Raw genomic sequence first — 12,864 nt, 5'->3', positions numbered from 1 at the left:
CAGCTTTCAAATTTCAAACGGGTCGTGCTCGACCGAACGTCACAATAGCGACCTGTGTCTCCCAGCCTCGCTCCCACTAACCTAGGATAGGGTCACCCGACGGTAAGTGTAAGACCAAATGGACGACGGTAAGCCAGCCTGCCTGCGGCTTCGAGTGGACATAAATAAACGGAGGCCGCCTCCCTCCCGAGCGCCGCCCTGTCTTTCCTTCCCACTCTTTTCTGCGTCGTGCCAGGGAGGGAGAGGAATCTCTCTTGTTCTTCGGCCTTCTAATCGCGTTAGCACGGAACTCCAAGTCCAGCAGCGTCGTTTACTCTCCCGGTGATATAACGGTTTCTATTTTCCACTCCCTGGTAAAACCGACAATTCCCTTCGCCACTTCTTTTCTTTCCCCGTCTCCTCTTCTACTTCACTTGTAGCTGCTCCGAGTTCGCCAGATCTCTCTCTCGCTCTCCCTTCTAAATAAATAAAAAAAATTCTCTCTCCCAGGAGTGTAAGGTCACCTCATCTCTCATTCATCAACTTCTTTTTGTTTTTATTGCAATCTTTTAGATTTATAAAGAAATGATCGCAGTGATGTTGGTTTCTTTCTGCACCACCTCAGGAATCCCTTTCTTGTTTCCCGCCGGAACCTGTAGTTATGATTCTTTTCTTCCTAATCTCTCTCTCTAGTGAAAACTTATTATCATTCTTTTACCTATCGAGATTTTTAATCTGGTTGATTAGGTCTAGTGGAATCTAGGTTTTCTGTTTTCTTGATTTTAATTATGAATATGATGTGATTGGATTTATTCCGAGTATTTAGATGTGTGTTATTTTCTGTGCTTTGGATGATTTCTTGAGAACTTGGTGCCTGAATTTTCTGATTCATTTTCTGTTATCGTCATTGATGTGAACTGCTTTCTTGTTGCAAAAAAGTCGGTGAGATGCTTGCGATGTTTAAGAAATTATAGATAACCTACCGGGGGGTGCGGGGTGGGGAGGTAGTGGTTTGTGGATATTAGGCTCTGTCTATGTTGACTTCAGTTGAATGGTGTGAATAAAGAAGTCGGGAACTCACAGTGACAACATGTTTCCTATACCTAATCTTGCTGAAAGATTATTGAAGCCTTTGATTATGAAATTGAATACCTTAACTATTGTTTCAGAATTTCTGAAGGACTTCAAGCACTTAGTGGAAGCCTTTGTATTGACTAGGACTATCTTAAAATTATTATTATTATTATTATTATTATTATTATTATTATTATTATTATTATTATTATTATTATTCTGGACCTTACTGCAGGCTAAAGACATTACAGTCTGCTTACAAGTTAGGTGATGCATTGTAGTTATTTATTTTAATAAGATTCACAAACAAACAAATAGCTCCATACTCACTATGGATGTTCAGGTATAAGATCCATGGGTCATCTCACGTGGAGGGAAATACATTTGGAATCATATGTTTGAGGTGCTTATAAGGTTATCCAGTTATAGTTGGATGGCCAACCATATACTTGTATATAACATCAAGATCCATTTTACCGATGTATCGAAATTTTCCAACATCTTTAGACTCTACAATATTCATTGGTTGTGTTATGGGATAATGCCTGTAGAGCAATTTGCTAGTCTGATCATGAGAAGGAAGAAAAAGTCCAATATCTGAAAATCTAGCAACTAAATAAAACGTGGATGCACCACCACCACCATCACTAAATACTCTTTCCAAGGGTCCATCCATGCATTCCAAAGCCACCAATCCACGTACGTTACCTTTCGGTTATTCATGTGCCACTCACATGCTAAAAGCTGCCTGGCTTTGTCCTTAGGACTATTGTTTAGGGCCAGGTTTGGTCCAAGCCCACCTGGTATTTCAATCGAGCCTCAGTTAAGACATGCACATGTCTTGAATTGTTTGGTCTGGGCATCAGTTGGCCCAATTATTGGTGCTAGTTGATAGCCTATTCAGTCTCTTATACTACGTCCTCTTGACCTTTGTTTAATCAGAGACTACATTTTATGTTTTCGTCAATGCATAGGATGCTAGTATGTGGTAGCTTAGAGTCCAAACATCCCTTACCTAAGGTTCAAACATAGCATCTTGCTTTGAGTAAATTATATCGATTTTAGAAAGTCCAATATAATGATAGGTTTTGTCATAATTTGGGCTATATGAGGCCATGATAGTGAGTTATGCTAATTCATATTGCCACCAGCATGTCTGTGTAACTGGGTGGATTTGTATTTAAACTGATGCTGCTTGGTCCAACTGAATGAAATGGTGTTTAGACCACAAAAAATGGATTACATGTAATTTTGGTTTAACATTTTGCCTAGTGTTGGCGTTATATGGGACTTGAGTAGGTAATCTTAGGCCCCCTATAATTGATGGGGTTATTCGTCATATTTTAAAAATATTGAGAAATATGTTATCTAGCATGTTTATATTCAATATTCTAACAGAAATTTGGTGAATTTGATGGTGGCTTCAGCATCTAAAGATCTTGCTAAAATTAAATTTGACATTTGAAGGGGCTCATAGGATGTGACTGTTTATGTCAAATTTCAAAAGTATCATTTGTTGTGGTTGCTGTAGGTGTACCTATAGTAGTTTGAGGTAAGTTGTAATTTAAACATGTGAGAAAGATGAAACCGACAATGTTGTGGATGATCTTTCTTTCACTATTGAGAATTTAAGATAGTAACAATTAACCTGGTCTCTCTGTGTCCAGGGACCAGTGGGATATTTTGCTTTCTAGCCTCCTATGTGCAGGCTATATGCACACATGCACAAGAATTAGGCACACACATTGCATCTTATTAGCTATTTGGAGGAAGTGATGATGATGGTGTCATTTCTTCTTCTTTTTTTTGGGTATTTGTTTGGGTTTAACATTTATGAAAATACATTCATATTTTATTTTTGAAGGATTATAAAACGTTTACTTTTAAGAATTTTAAACTTATTTGGGTGATCGGCAACATAGGGTGATTATTTTGAAAAGGAGAGCACTAGATGCTCAGCTAAAAGGTCGCAGGTATTAGAGAAATGGAATGTGGTTGATGATGGGGAACTTCTGGAGTAGTGATTCATCTACCAGAGTAAAACTTGATATCACTATTTACGTACTCTTGAAAATTTCAAAGATATTTTAAGTCGTTGAACTTTAATCTTCAAATGCACTCAAGACGCTAAGAGGTCATGATATCATAAACATCATGTCTTCATTCGAGTTTACTTTTGTGCAAGGTTTTAAAATTTGGTTGTGGTGCCCTAGGTATGGTTTTGGTTTCAGCAATTTTATCGTCATATGGACTAAAGATTCTGAGAGGTTATGATTCATAAAATTTGTCTTCATTTAAGTTTACTTTTGTGCAAGATTTTAAAATCGGTTTTAGTCCCCCACATAGAGTTTAGTGTCAGCAGTTTCACTCGAATTTTAGGAGTTTGTCATAAAGTCAAAAAAATCAAAAATTAAAAAGAATTTAAAGATCAAGAAAGTTATTTTATAATATTTTATAGTGTTTTAAGTTATCTGGTATCATAGTTTATGTATTTTGGGTAATTGTAGGCTGAAATTAAACTTTATTGAAGCTTAATGCATTAGATATATAACATGGATGTACTAGTCTATTGGTAAAACACGCCAAATATCACTCAAACAAGCACAAATTAACAAGACAAATATACGAGTATAAAATTAATTACATATATGAACTATAAACGCTTCGATACATGCTGTGCAACTTAAATCCTACATATTGTGATGTCGATTATAACTTAAAGACACAAGTGACAATTGCATCTGAACCACCATCATAATAAAGCTTAGATGAGAATAAATAGATTAGATCATTAGAGCCTTAGATAAATGCGTGATTGTATTGTAATGAATATTAGTAAACATTAAACATATATCTACTTGTTAAACAAAAAAAAAGGGAGGAAAAACTTTTTTAGGTTTTTTTTTTGGCTGAAACTGATTGAAACTGAACATTCCTGTCAGTTTTGATTCGGTCTCATTTGAAACTGACCTGTTTCAGCCGAAACTTCAAACCTTGTTTCTATGGTATTCTTGCACCTTTTTTTCTTAATGCGAAATGAAAAGATCTTAGTCTATGGCCCCTATTATTTTTGACCATCACGGCCACTTCCTGCCTTCTTCCCATTTCTGTTAATAACATGATTAACAGTTATTTCTGAATTATATAATCGTTTCTTTTTTCTGAATTTATTTTTTATTCACCTACCAGTGCAGGATTATGGCAGATATTCGGTTGGGTGCTCATACTATAAAATCCCATGGAATGAAAGTGGCAAGGTTCCACATGCATGACTGGATTATTCTACTCCTCCTTGGGGTCTTAGAAATCATACTAAATGTTATAGACCCTTTTTATCGCTTTGTGGGGAAAGACATGATGACTGATCTGAAATACCCACTAAAAAGTAACACAGTGCCATTTTGGGCTGTTCCAGTATGTTCTTGCTTCTGACTAACTAATATCAAGTCTGGAGTAGAGTTGATCTGGATCTTTTACTTGTGGTACTTAATTTATGTATTGTAACATAAAAATACCCTCTTCTTTTGTCACAGGTGATCGGAATTGTATTGCCTGCTGTGGTCTTCATTGGGATATACTTCAAAAGAAGGGATGTGTATGATTTGCATCATGCAATACTGGGTAAATCTACTTTTATTGGCCCTATTATTTTAGAATAGGTGCATTTTTGTAGTATATTAATGGATTTGCCACTTAATTATTGACATTTGCAAACAGGCCTTCTGTATTCTGTGCTTGTAACTGCAGTGATTACCGATGCAATCAAGGATGCCGTTGGTCGACCTCGGCCAGACTTTTTCTGGCGTTGTTTCCCTGATGGAAAAGAGGTGGGTCATTATTCTTGCGACCATCCTTCATTTTTTTTGGTAAATAAATTCTTATCCTGGAAATCCCTATATATGTTTCTTGCTGTCCTGCATTGCATAGCCTAAACAGCTACAGTTGATCCACATGTCATGTATAGGTCTATGATAATGTCACAACAAATGTTATATGTCATGGAGAAAAGAGTGTTATCAAGGAAGGGCACAAAAGTTTTCCAAGCGGTCATTCTTCATGTAAGTGAAACAATCAGTGTCCGCTTATTGTAGGTTGCTACTTTGACGATCTTTACTGTTGATTATGTAACTTGCAACATGGCTTATGTTTTGGTGACTTCTTGCCATATCTGATATCATGTCACATTGTACTCCTGATGTGGATTATAATAATATCCAATTATCTGCTAGTTCACTTATTTAATATATTATATATAAATCATATATTTTTTGTCTATCTTACCTGTGTTGATGTCGCTGTTTTAGTTAATATGCAACATGAGGCGGGGTAAGAGGTTGCATGTTGGTCCATTTCATATAGTTCAAACTGTCTGGAACTTCTATTTAGCCCATTAGGGCCCAGCATTGCCCTTAACTAAGTCTCCTCAAATCCACATTGAAACAGTTCACAAGTGTTGATAAGTGGATTGGTTGCATAGAGCCATTTATTGCTCTGTGCTTCATTGGCCACAAAGAACCTGTTTCTTTTGTTGTTAATGATGGGTTTGATTTTATACTACTTTAGCTATGGCATTTGCAAAGAATATTAACATGTCAGATGAAAGGCTTTTTGGGGTTTCTTTGGGGGGGGTGGGGAAGGGATTTGAATATCAAATATACAATGTGCTCACTTAATATTTAGATAGCATCTACCTTTTTTATGGAGCTGTCATCAAAGACCAGCTAGCAGTTCTTCATGCTTTTTTAAGCCATTTATAACATACTAAACTTGGGCAATCATGTGAATAGATAAATTTCATTCAACCCAAAACATATAAGCGTTGCCTATGCATGCTTCCAGTAAAGATCATGTGGTGAAAAATAAGTATCTAATTATAATGTATTTTTCGATCGCATTTCTGGAGTCTTTTAATGCATGTTGATGCCTTAATAATGTTAAATGTGTTGATTTTGTCTGCTTTGCATATTAAAAATGGTGAAGAATGAGTGCATATTATCTATTTCTATAGTCGATGAGTTTCTAAGCTTGTACGATATTGAGCTTATTTGGCATCATGAATGTCTTATGCTGCACTTGGCTTGTGCTTGAAAAGGCAGTTGAAGATCCTCTTGCTTTTCAGAGTACTAATCGTTTGTAAATTAGAATTTTATGGGATCATTTCATATTCTGTTTTTTGCATTATTGGTTTATATAGTAATGGGTACTAATGTGCTTCCCATCCATGCATATGCAGGTTCATTTGCAGGCCTAGGTTTTCTTGCATGGTATCTTTCTGGGAAAATCCAAGCTTTTGATCGCAGAGGCCACATTGCCAAACTTTGCATTCTGTTTCTTCCTCTACTTTGTGCATCACTTGTGGCAATTTCTCGAGTGGATGATTACTGGCATCATTGGCAAGATGTATTTGCTGGTGGCCTTTTAGGTTTGCATCTCTAGGATTGATCATTATGGATGGTGTACTATTCTTTTTGCATTTCTTTATCATCTGTTGAGACCTTAATTGGTTTTTGCAGGATTCGTAGTTGCTTCATTTTGTTATCTGCAATTCTTCCCACCACCTTATGATGTAGATGGTATGTTTTCCATATCCTTGATTTGCTCCTTGTGCATCTATATCATTAAATGTTCTGGTTCTTTTTCTTCCTTGTGGGCCAAGTTCTAGCCATACTTAACTAGATATTGAAGTATTCTTGGGAAGTAATTTATATAAAAAATTATAATATTGTTTTTTGGATAGAAATGCTAAAAGCATAACCTTTTTTGTTTATTTGTTGGGAATGCCTTTGCTCTGTAATTACTTTTGGCATCTTGATTTCAATATAACGAGGGCTCAGGGTTGGTCAATTGCATTATAGAAATGTTAATTATTGTGGGTAGTGGCTTTCTAGAGGCTTAAAAGACAACTCATGAGATAATTATTAGACTTTGAAATTCTTTTTCGATCAGCAGAAATAGTTATTTGTGCAAAATATGTTCTCTAGCTCAGTTGATGGGAATATATGCACTTCTGTAGTGATGGGACCAGACCGAACTTATATGCTAAAGAAGAAAGAGGACAGCTGATGTGATGCTGTTATATTAGACAACTGAAGAATGTTGGAATAATTGAAAAAAAATTTAATAGATGAATCTCCTAATAGCAGAAAGTTGCCAATCTAGCTGGAAATATATGGCACGAAGGAATTAAACAAGATGGATGCGATATATCTTTGCATCTAGCTGAACTCTTTATTATTCTAAATTGTACCTAAATTTTAATCAAAATCTATGCATTTTTCTGATTTTGAAAAATCTTTGTTTCTAGTTGAAGTATTCATGAATACGGAGTTGTATTTATGTCCAATACATCCATAGAATAAAAAGACTAGTTTGCTTTCTGCATTGAGTCGATCTATATCTTTTTATAAGCTCTTATACTTTTCCACCTTGTCCATCTAACCTTGAAATCAAAACCACTATGTATATACCATCTCCACATTGTCCACTATTGACATCTCTATAGCTACTCCCCTTTAGTTCCCGGTCTCCAAGGGAGAGATATAAGAGAAGTGCCCCAGGCAAAAGTTGGGGTGTTTTGTCTACTTACATATATATGTAAAAGAATCACTGAGCATATAAATCTTCATCTGCCCCTCTCCATGTCTCCATGGCTCACAGCATGCACCTTGTTATGTTTCCCACAAAAGTGAGAGTTCAGGTTCTGAAATTCTTAAATTTCTATATGATATCAGGATCCAGACGCCTCCATCTAGTGTGAGAAACCATTCCATGCTGTGAGCCCTCACCCCTTTCAGTGTTCCTTTCTTTTTACTTTATACCTTTCACGAAATCACTACCACCCATCAGTGAAAAAAGTCCTTCCTCTAATATCAGTTGTGCAAATTTTAGTATATGTGAGGGGAAAGGGATATGAATTATAGATGTAAAAAAGGACTACTTTAGCCTAATGGTAATAGCTTTGTATTGGATGACTAACCTTTGATTCTGATGCTTTGGTTGCTCATATGATGGCCATAGCAAGGCAATTGTGTTATCCAAATATTTGTTACATGCTTTGTTTAAGTGTGCCCAGAGCGCCTTTTTTCGTTAGGCAACATCAAGACGTACGCAATGCATTTACCTACATATTTTTCTGTATGGTAATAATTGTATCAAGATCACTTTTCTCTGGGTTGTGCATTTGTTGCAGCCTCCCATTGGAACTGTTTTTTGATGTTGTGGAGAGATTGCCATGTACCAAATGAACAATATGGCCAGCCAACTTATGCATCAATTAGTGTGATCTTTCATAATGTATATTTAGTATGCCATATTGGCCCATGGATTGCATAGGGGTTCCGATATGGTATAGAAATAAAATTCCAGTGTCCATACATAGAGTTGAACATAGTCAAACAAGAAATTGAAAGATTTCGTTGAAATTGTTCGTTTGGAAATTTGTGGCAACATTGGGATGGCAGACGTGGATATAACTATACATTTTCAGGTGCAGTTATTATAAGCATAGGAATGACTTCACATCCACTGCAAAACTTAGAGGTGGGGGGTTGAAAACTGTAAACTTAAAATGTTGGATGTAATATAGGAAGCTTAAAATCCCTGTCTACAAAGATCACATACTTTGAAGCCTCTTGCTTATGCATCAAAACCTCCCAGATATGATCTTAGTGGCCTAATACCATATGTTGATTTTGGTGACTTGACATGTATGCTTGGGGTCCCCAAACGTGTTAATTTTCCATACATAGGCCTAAACTGTATAATATAACCACATATATATATCTTCTTGTATACATCCACATCACTAAGCAAAGAAATAGAATATCCGAGCCTTCAAACATGGTCTTTCTACCAGCCAAGACGTAAATAAGGGTGAAAACATTACAATGGCAAATGGAGGTGCTTGATTTATGTTAAGAGCCTATCAAAAAATCCAGGCGATTAGATGGATGGGCTCAAGAGTACACAAGCACTACAAGAGTTCTTAACCTATGCGATGTGGGACTATTATTCCTCAACACCCCTTCTCACGTATAGAGCCTGAGGAACGAAACCCGGAATGAGGGGCGACACATAGATTAATAAGTGGGAGCATGGAAGTTTTTGTAAGCAAGGAGGATCGCTGGCTCTGATAGCATGTTAAGATCCTATCTAAAAACCTGGGTGATCTGATGGATTGGCCCAAGAGTATATAAGCACCACAAGAGTTCTTAATGTATCCGATGTGGAACTTTTATTTCTCAACAGTATATTATAAATAACAAACCCCCCGGTGAGCAAATTGTACAGCAGGATGGTGATGCATGGACAAGTCATTTTGAGGCATATGGCTGGAATGTATTTAAGATATATGAATTTCAGGAATATTGGCTCTATCTAAAGGCTTGGAATGGGCAAAGGATGCAGGATATAAAAGTCTGGGCTGAAACAGATGCTAAAACAGAGGTCAACTTTCGGAATGAATATTTTGCATGAACTCATAAGTTCATTCTACATCTTTGGGACGTTGTTGGTCAGCTCAAGGATTTTGCATACCTTAGGGTGAGCAAATACACGGCTGATTGACTGGCAGACTGGAAAGAAGTCAGATGGTAGATGGTTGGAAATCTGGGCTTTGTCTTGATATGATGAGTTATAAGATTTGGGGGGGAGTGTACATAGTAATCTGTGTTGCAGACGGTTGAGTTAATTAGAAAGACAAAATAAAATCAAAATAAAGTTAATAACAAGGAATACAGGTCTATTGTCAGAGCTAGTTAGAGTCTTGTTGATCTGCAGCTTGTTCCAATGTCCTCCACCTGGCTGCTTACGAGGTGCATAATTGTCAAATAATGCATGTCATCAACACAATGTTTTTGTATGAACAGTTTGTTGAGCTGTTAAATATCCAAGGCATCATGACATGTCTACTTTTATAAGTATTTTATAGGACATCTATAGCTTTTTAGGCAAAACATTGTCGATGCTATCACATGATAGCTTGAAACATCAGAATAATGGAACTAATATAGCATTGCTTATACTTCATTTGTCTCAAACCTTCTCCTTTGGCACATCAGTTGTTTTTTTACTTCAGAAGTCCTTTGTCATTTGATTCTTTTAAGTGCAGGTTGGGGGCCTTTTGCATATTTCCAGATGTTGGCAGAGACGGGCAATAATATTCAGGGGTCAACTAATACAAATCCTCTTACTTCACGACCATCAGAGGTTGAAACTGTTTATGTTCAATCCGAGCAACAAGTTGGGATTTACATGCGAGACATAAACCCAACTCTAGACGCAATGGAAACTGGCAGGAGAGATTAATTTCGGACACCGGAGGTAACATGAAATCCTCTCTAGAAAATGGGGGTCAGTTGGTTTCCTAATCTTTCCAGTCCTGTATTCTCTTTTCACAATGTATAAAGTTTCCTCAGTGTGATTGTAAGCATGCAGAGTTTGCAAACGCTACGCTGTCTTGGCTCCTTGCAAGGAAAGATGCAGTGTGATAGATTGTAGCGAGAAAAGCATTGTAATAGGAGTCGCATGTATGTGAAATGCAGAAGCTGTAGCTATATGCAATTGATTTTTTTTTTTTGTTTGGATGCATGCAACTACAGTTTTTGCAGCTCAATATTTGTTGTAGGTATGTTGCAATTGGAATTTGCAAGTATAAAAAAGCTATCATGGTTGGATAAAACAGAACAGGTATTTTCATCGTTTAAATACGAAGGTAATGTTATCCTCCATCCCTGTACTTATTTTAATATAAATATACTATCATCCTAAAGTAAATAAATATGAAAATTAAAATAATTCTATTTGTAATACGTAATGGATCTCGCCAAGGATTGAAATTTTAATCATCCTCCATGGCTGCGTGCCCGATAATTATGTTATACAATTTGAGGACATCAATCTTCGACCATTTGGTTGAAGAACTAAGAGTAGACTCATCAATCAGGGTTCTCCAGAGCACGAGATTTTGATAGACCAACTTGTTCTAAACGTACTCGTTATGAACGGTGTCCGAAGTAATTGTATTTCTCAGGCATTTTAAAAACACTTCATGCGCGCATGTTGCAAGCGAGTGATCCATGTATCTTCTGGTCTCCTTGGAGGATGAGGAGGGGAGCAGACCTTAAAGTACTTGTCAATTAGGTAGCCTTGATGATGATGTGACTGTCCATCTCATATGCATCTCCACGTAGGCTTGCACCCACTGAGATTGAGCATTCTCATGTGTGTTTTTTTTTTTTTTTTTTTTTTTTTGTGAGGTGAAAATGAGCATGCTCATGCGGATGCATGCGAAGGATGCCTACAATGGTGACTTCATCAAGCTAGCCTCGATGAGTTGGATCATATGTAATAGCTCGGATGCTCTATGGTGGTGCTCCAAGTTATTCCATCCTCCTCTGGCGGTTTATGTATGGACAATGATGTGGGGGTTGAGGAGAAGGGCACGGGTCTGCAGGTCTTCTTGGAGGGTGAGGGGGTTAGGGCAGGCCTTGGGCGGGCGGTAATGTGTGGGGCTTGGTGGAGAGTGGGAGGTGGAGTAGAAACAAATGGTCAGCATCTGATGTGTGAGAGAAGACCAGGTCTGATGGGCTCGCAAGAAACGCTGATGGGATGAGAGCCTGGGAGAGGAAAATAGATAGAATTAGAGAGCTTCAGAGAAGTCCTGGAATCGTGCAGCCACCTTGAAGCACGCGCTGACTCGAGATGCGGCATCTTGTCTTGCAGCCAATCTGGGTGCAGAAAAAGTTGCTGAAACTCGGCTTTCTTTGACATTTACAGTAGTTGCAGCTGTAAGATCTCGGCTCCAGCGATCCAAACAACTCAAATACGGCAAGTTGCTGTACTCGGACTTGCGGCCAGTCCAAATACAGCAAAACAAACAGGCTTTTGCTGCCATGACTTGAAAACGCTCGACCAGATGCTACCGTCTCTTGTCATCTGGATAAAGATGTCGAGGGATCGATTCGATTGGAGTCTCCCTCAAGGGGTGGAGTGGGAATAAGATTTAAAAAAAAAAAAAAAAACCGACTTGAAGGATCTCAAGTATTGGAAAGTTAACCTGCAATTGTGTATTGACTGATGCCTCTTGAGGTTTCAACCGCCATCGAACCATCTAAATGCTGTAGTTCGCTCCATTTCAAGCGGCCATTTCGATACGTGCCTCATGAAATTTAGGTGTGAAAATGATTTAACACTCCCGGAAAACCTCCCCGTGTTCGATGTTCTTCCCTTATATATATATATATAATATTTGTATCACCAACTTTTAGGCCACTAACAATTGAGTCAGTAAAGTACGGGATATGGCAAATTAGTCAACAATCTTGACAGACCATGCAATTTAATCAATAATCTTGATAAATCATGCCAAATCAGGAAATCGCGCTGATTGGAGTTCAATGCTGTTTGCTCTTTAGTATCACATGACCGCACCTAATTTTTAGATTTGCTGATATAGCATCTTAAGGATTACATAACTCTTAAGTCTGCCCAAATTGTGAGTTACTCGAATCATCAGCATTTTAGGACGCTACATGGCTGTCCTGTCGGTGCCGGTATCTATTGCCCGGAAGAATCGGGGTGGAATGGTGGATAGATGGGCTATTAGATAGGGATTGGCGGCAAAGGTAAGGAACGACGGCGACGCAGTGGCGATCATGGGAGCATCGGAGGGCAAGGGTGGGGAGCAGATCAAGGGGTTCGCAGAGTGCAAGTGTTATGGATAGACAGAGGAGTGCAAGATGGCATTCGTCAAGGAAGAGATCCGCCAAACCAGGCAACAGATCTCCACTAAGGAGGCGCTCCATCGACCCA

The 12,864-nt window shown here is 37.9% G+C and overlaps 1 protein-coding gene across 10 annotated transcripts; it reads left to right on the top strand.

The window, feature by feature from the left end:
- The first annotated feature begins 135 nt into the window (after window positions 1–135).
- Window positions 136–10,732, top strand: LOC103713996 (lipid phosphate phosphatase 2-like). Of its 10 annotated transcripts, none has more exons than XM_008801085.6 (8): window positions 136–353; window positions 4,243–4,467; window positions 4,587–4,674; window positions 4,771–4,880; window positions 5,018–5,111; window positions 6,287–6,475; window positions 6,567–6,626; window positions 10,163–10,732. In XM_008801085.6, exons 2-8 carry the CDS (start codon window positions 4,252–4,254, stop codon window positions 10,357–10,359), a joined length of 954 nt encoding a protein of 317 aa, XP_008799307.4. In that variant the 5' UTR covers window positions 136–353; window positions 4,243–4,251; the 3' UTR covers window positions 10,360–10,732. The 10 variants fall into 10 exon arrangements, with proteins under 10 accessions (XP_008799307.4, XP_026663057.4, XP_088578114.2 ...); XM_026807256.4 differs by having other exon boundaries at window positions 141–353; window positions 4,771–4,919; XM_088721988.2 differs by having other exon boundaries at window positions 145–353; window positions 4,248–4,467.
- The last annotated feature ends 2,132 nt before the right edge of the window (window positions 10,733–12,864 follow it).

Source organism: Phoenix dactylifera, chromosome 5 (assembly GCF_051530095.1).
Source record: "Phoenix dactylifera cultivar Ajwa chromosome 5, Ajwa_hap1_PhDact_Kaust_v1.1, whole genome shotgun sequence".
Taxonomy (NCBI): domain Eukaryota; kingdom Viridiplantae; phylum Streptophyta; class Magnoliopsida; order Arecales; family Arecaceae; genus Phoenix; species Phoenix dactylifera.
Note: the sequence above shows the minus strand (reverse complement) of the source record. Positions and strands in the feature narration are given on the sequence as shown.

What these genes read in the sequence shown, in the direction of transcription:
- LOC103713996 (XM_026807256.4), top strand. Translation starts at nt 4,252, where the DNA reads ATGGCAGATATTCGGTTGGGTGCTCATACTATAAAATCCCATGGAATG. An exon ending in TGCCATTTTGGGCTGTTCCA is followed by an intron (nt 4,468 to 4,586) that starts GTATGTTCTTGC and finishes CTTTTGTCACAG; the next exon opens with GTGATCGGAATTGTATTGCC. An exon ending in TTTGCATCATGCAATACTGG is followed by an intron (nt 4,675 to 4,770) that starts GTAAATCTACTT and finishes ATTTGCAAACAG; the next exon opens with GCCTTCTGTATTCTGTGCTT.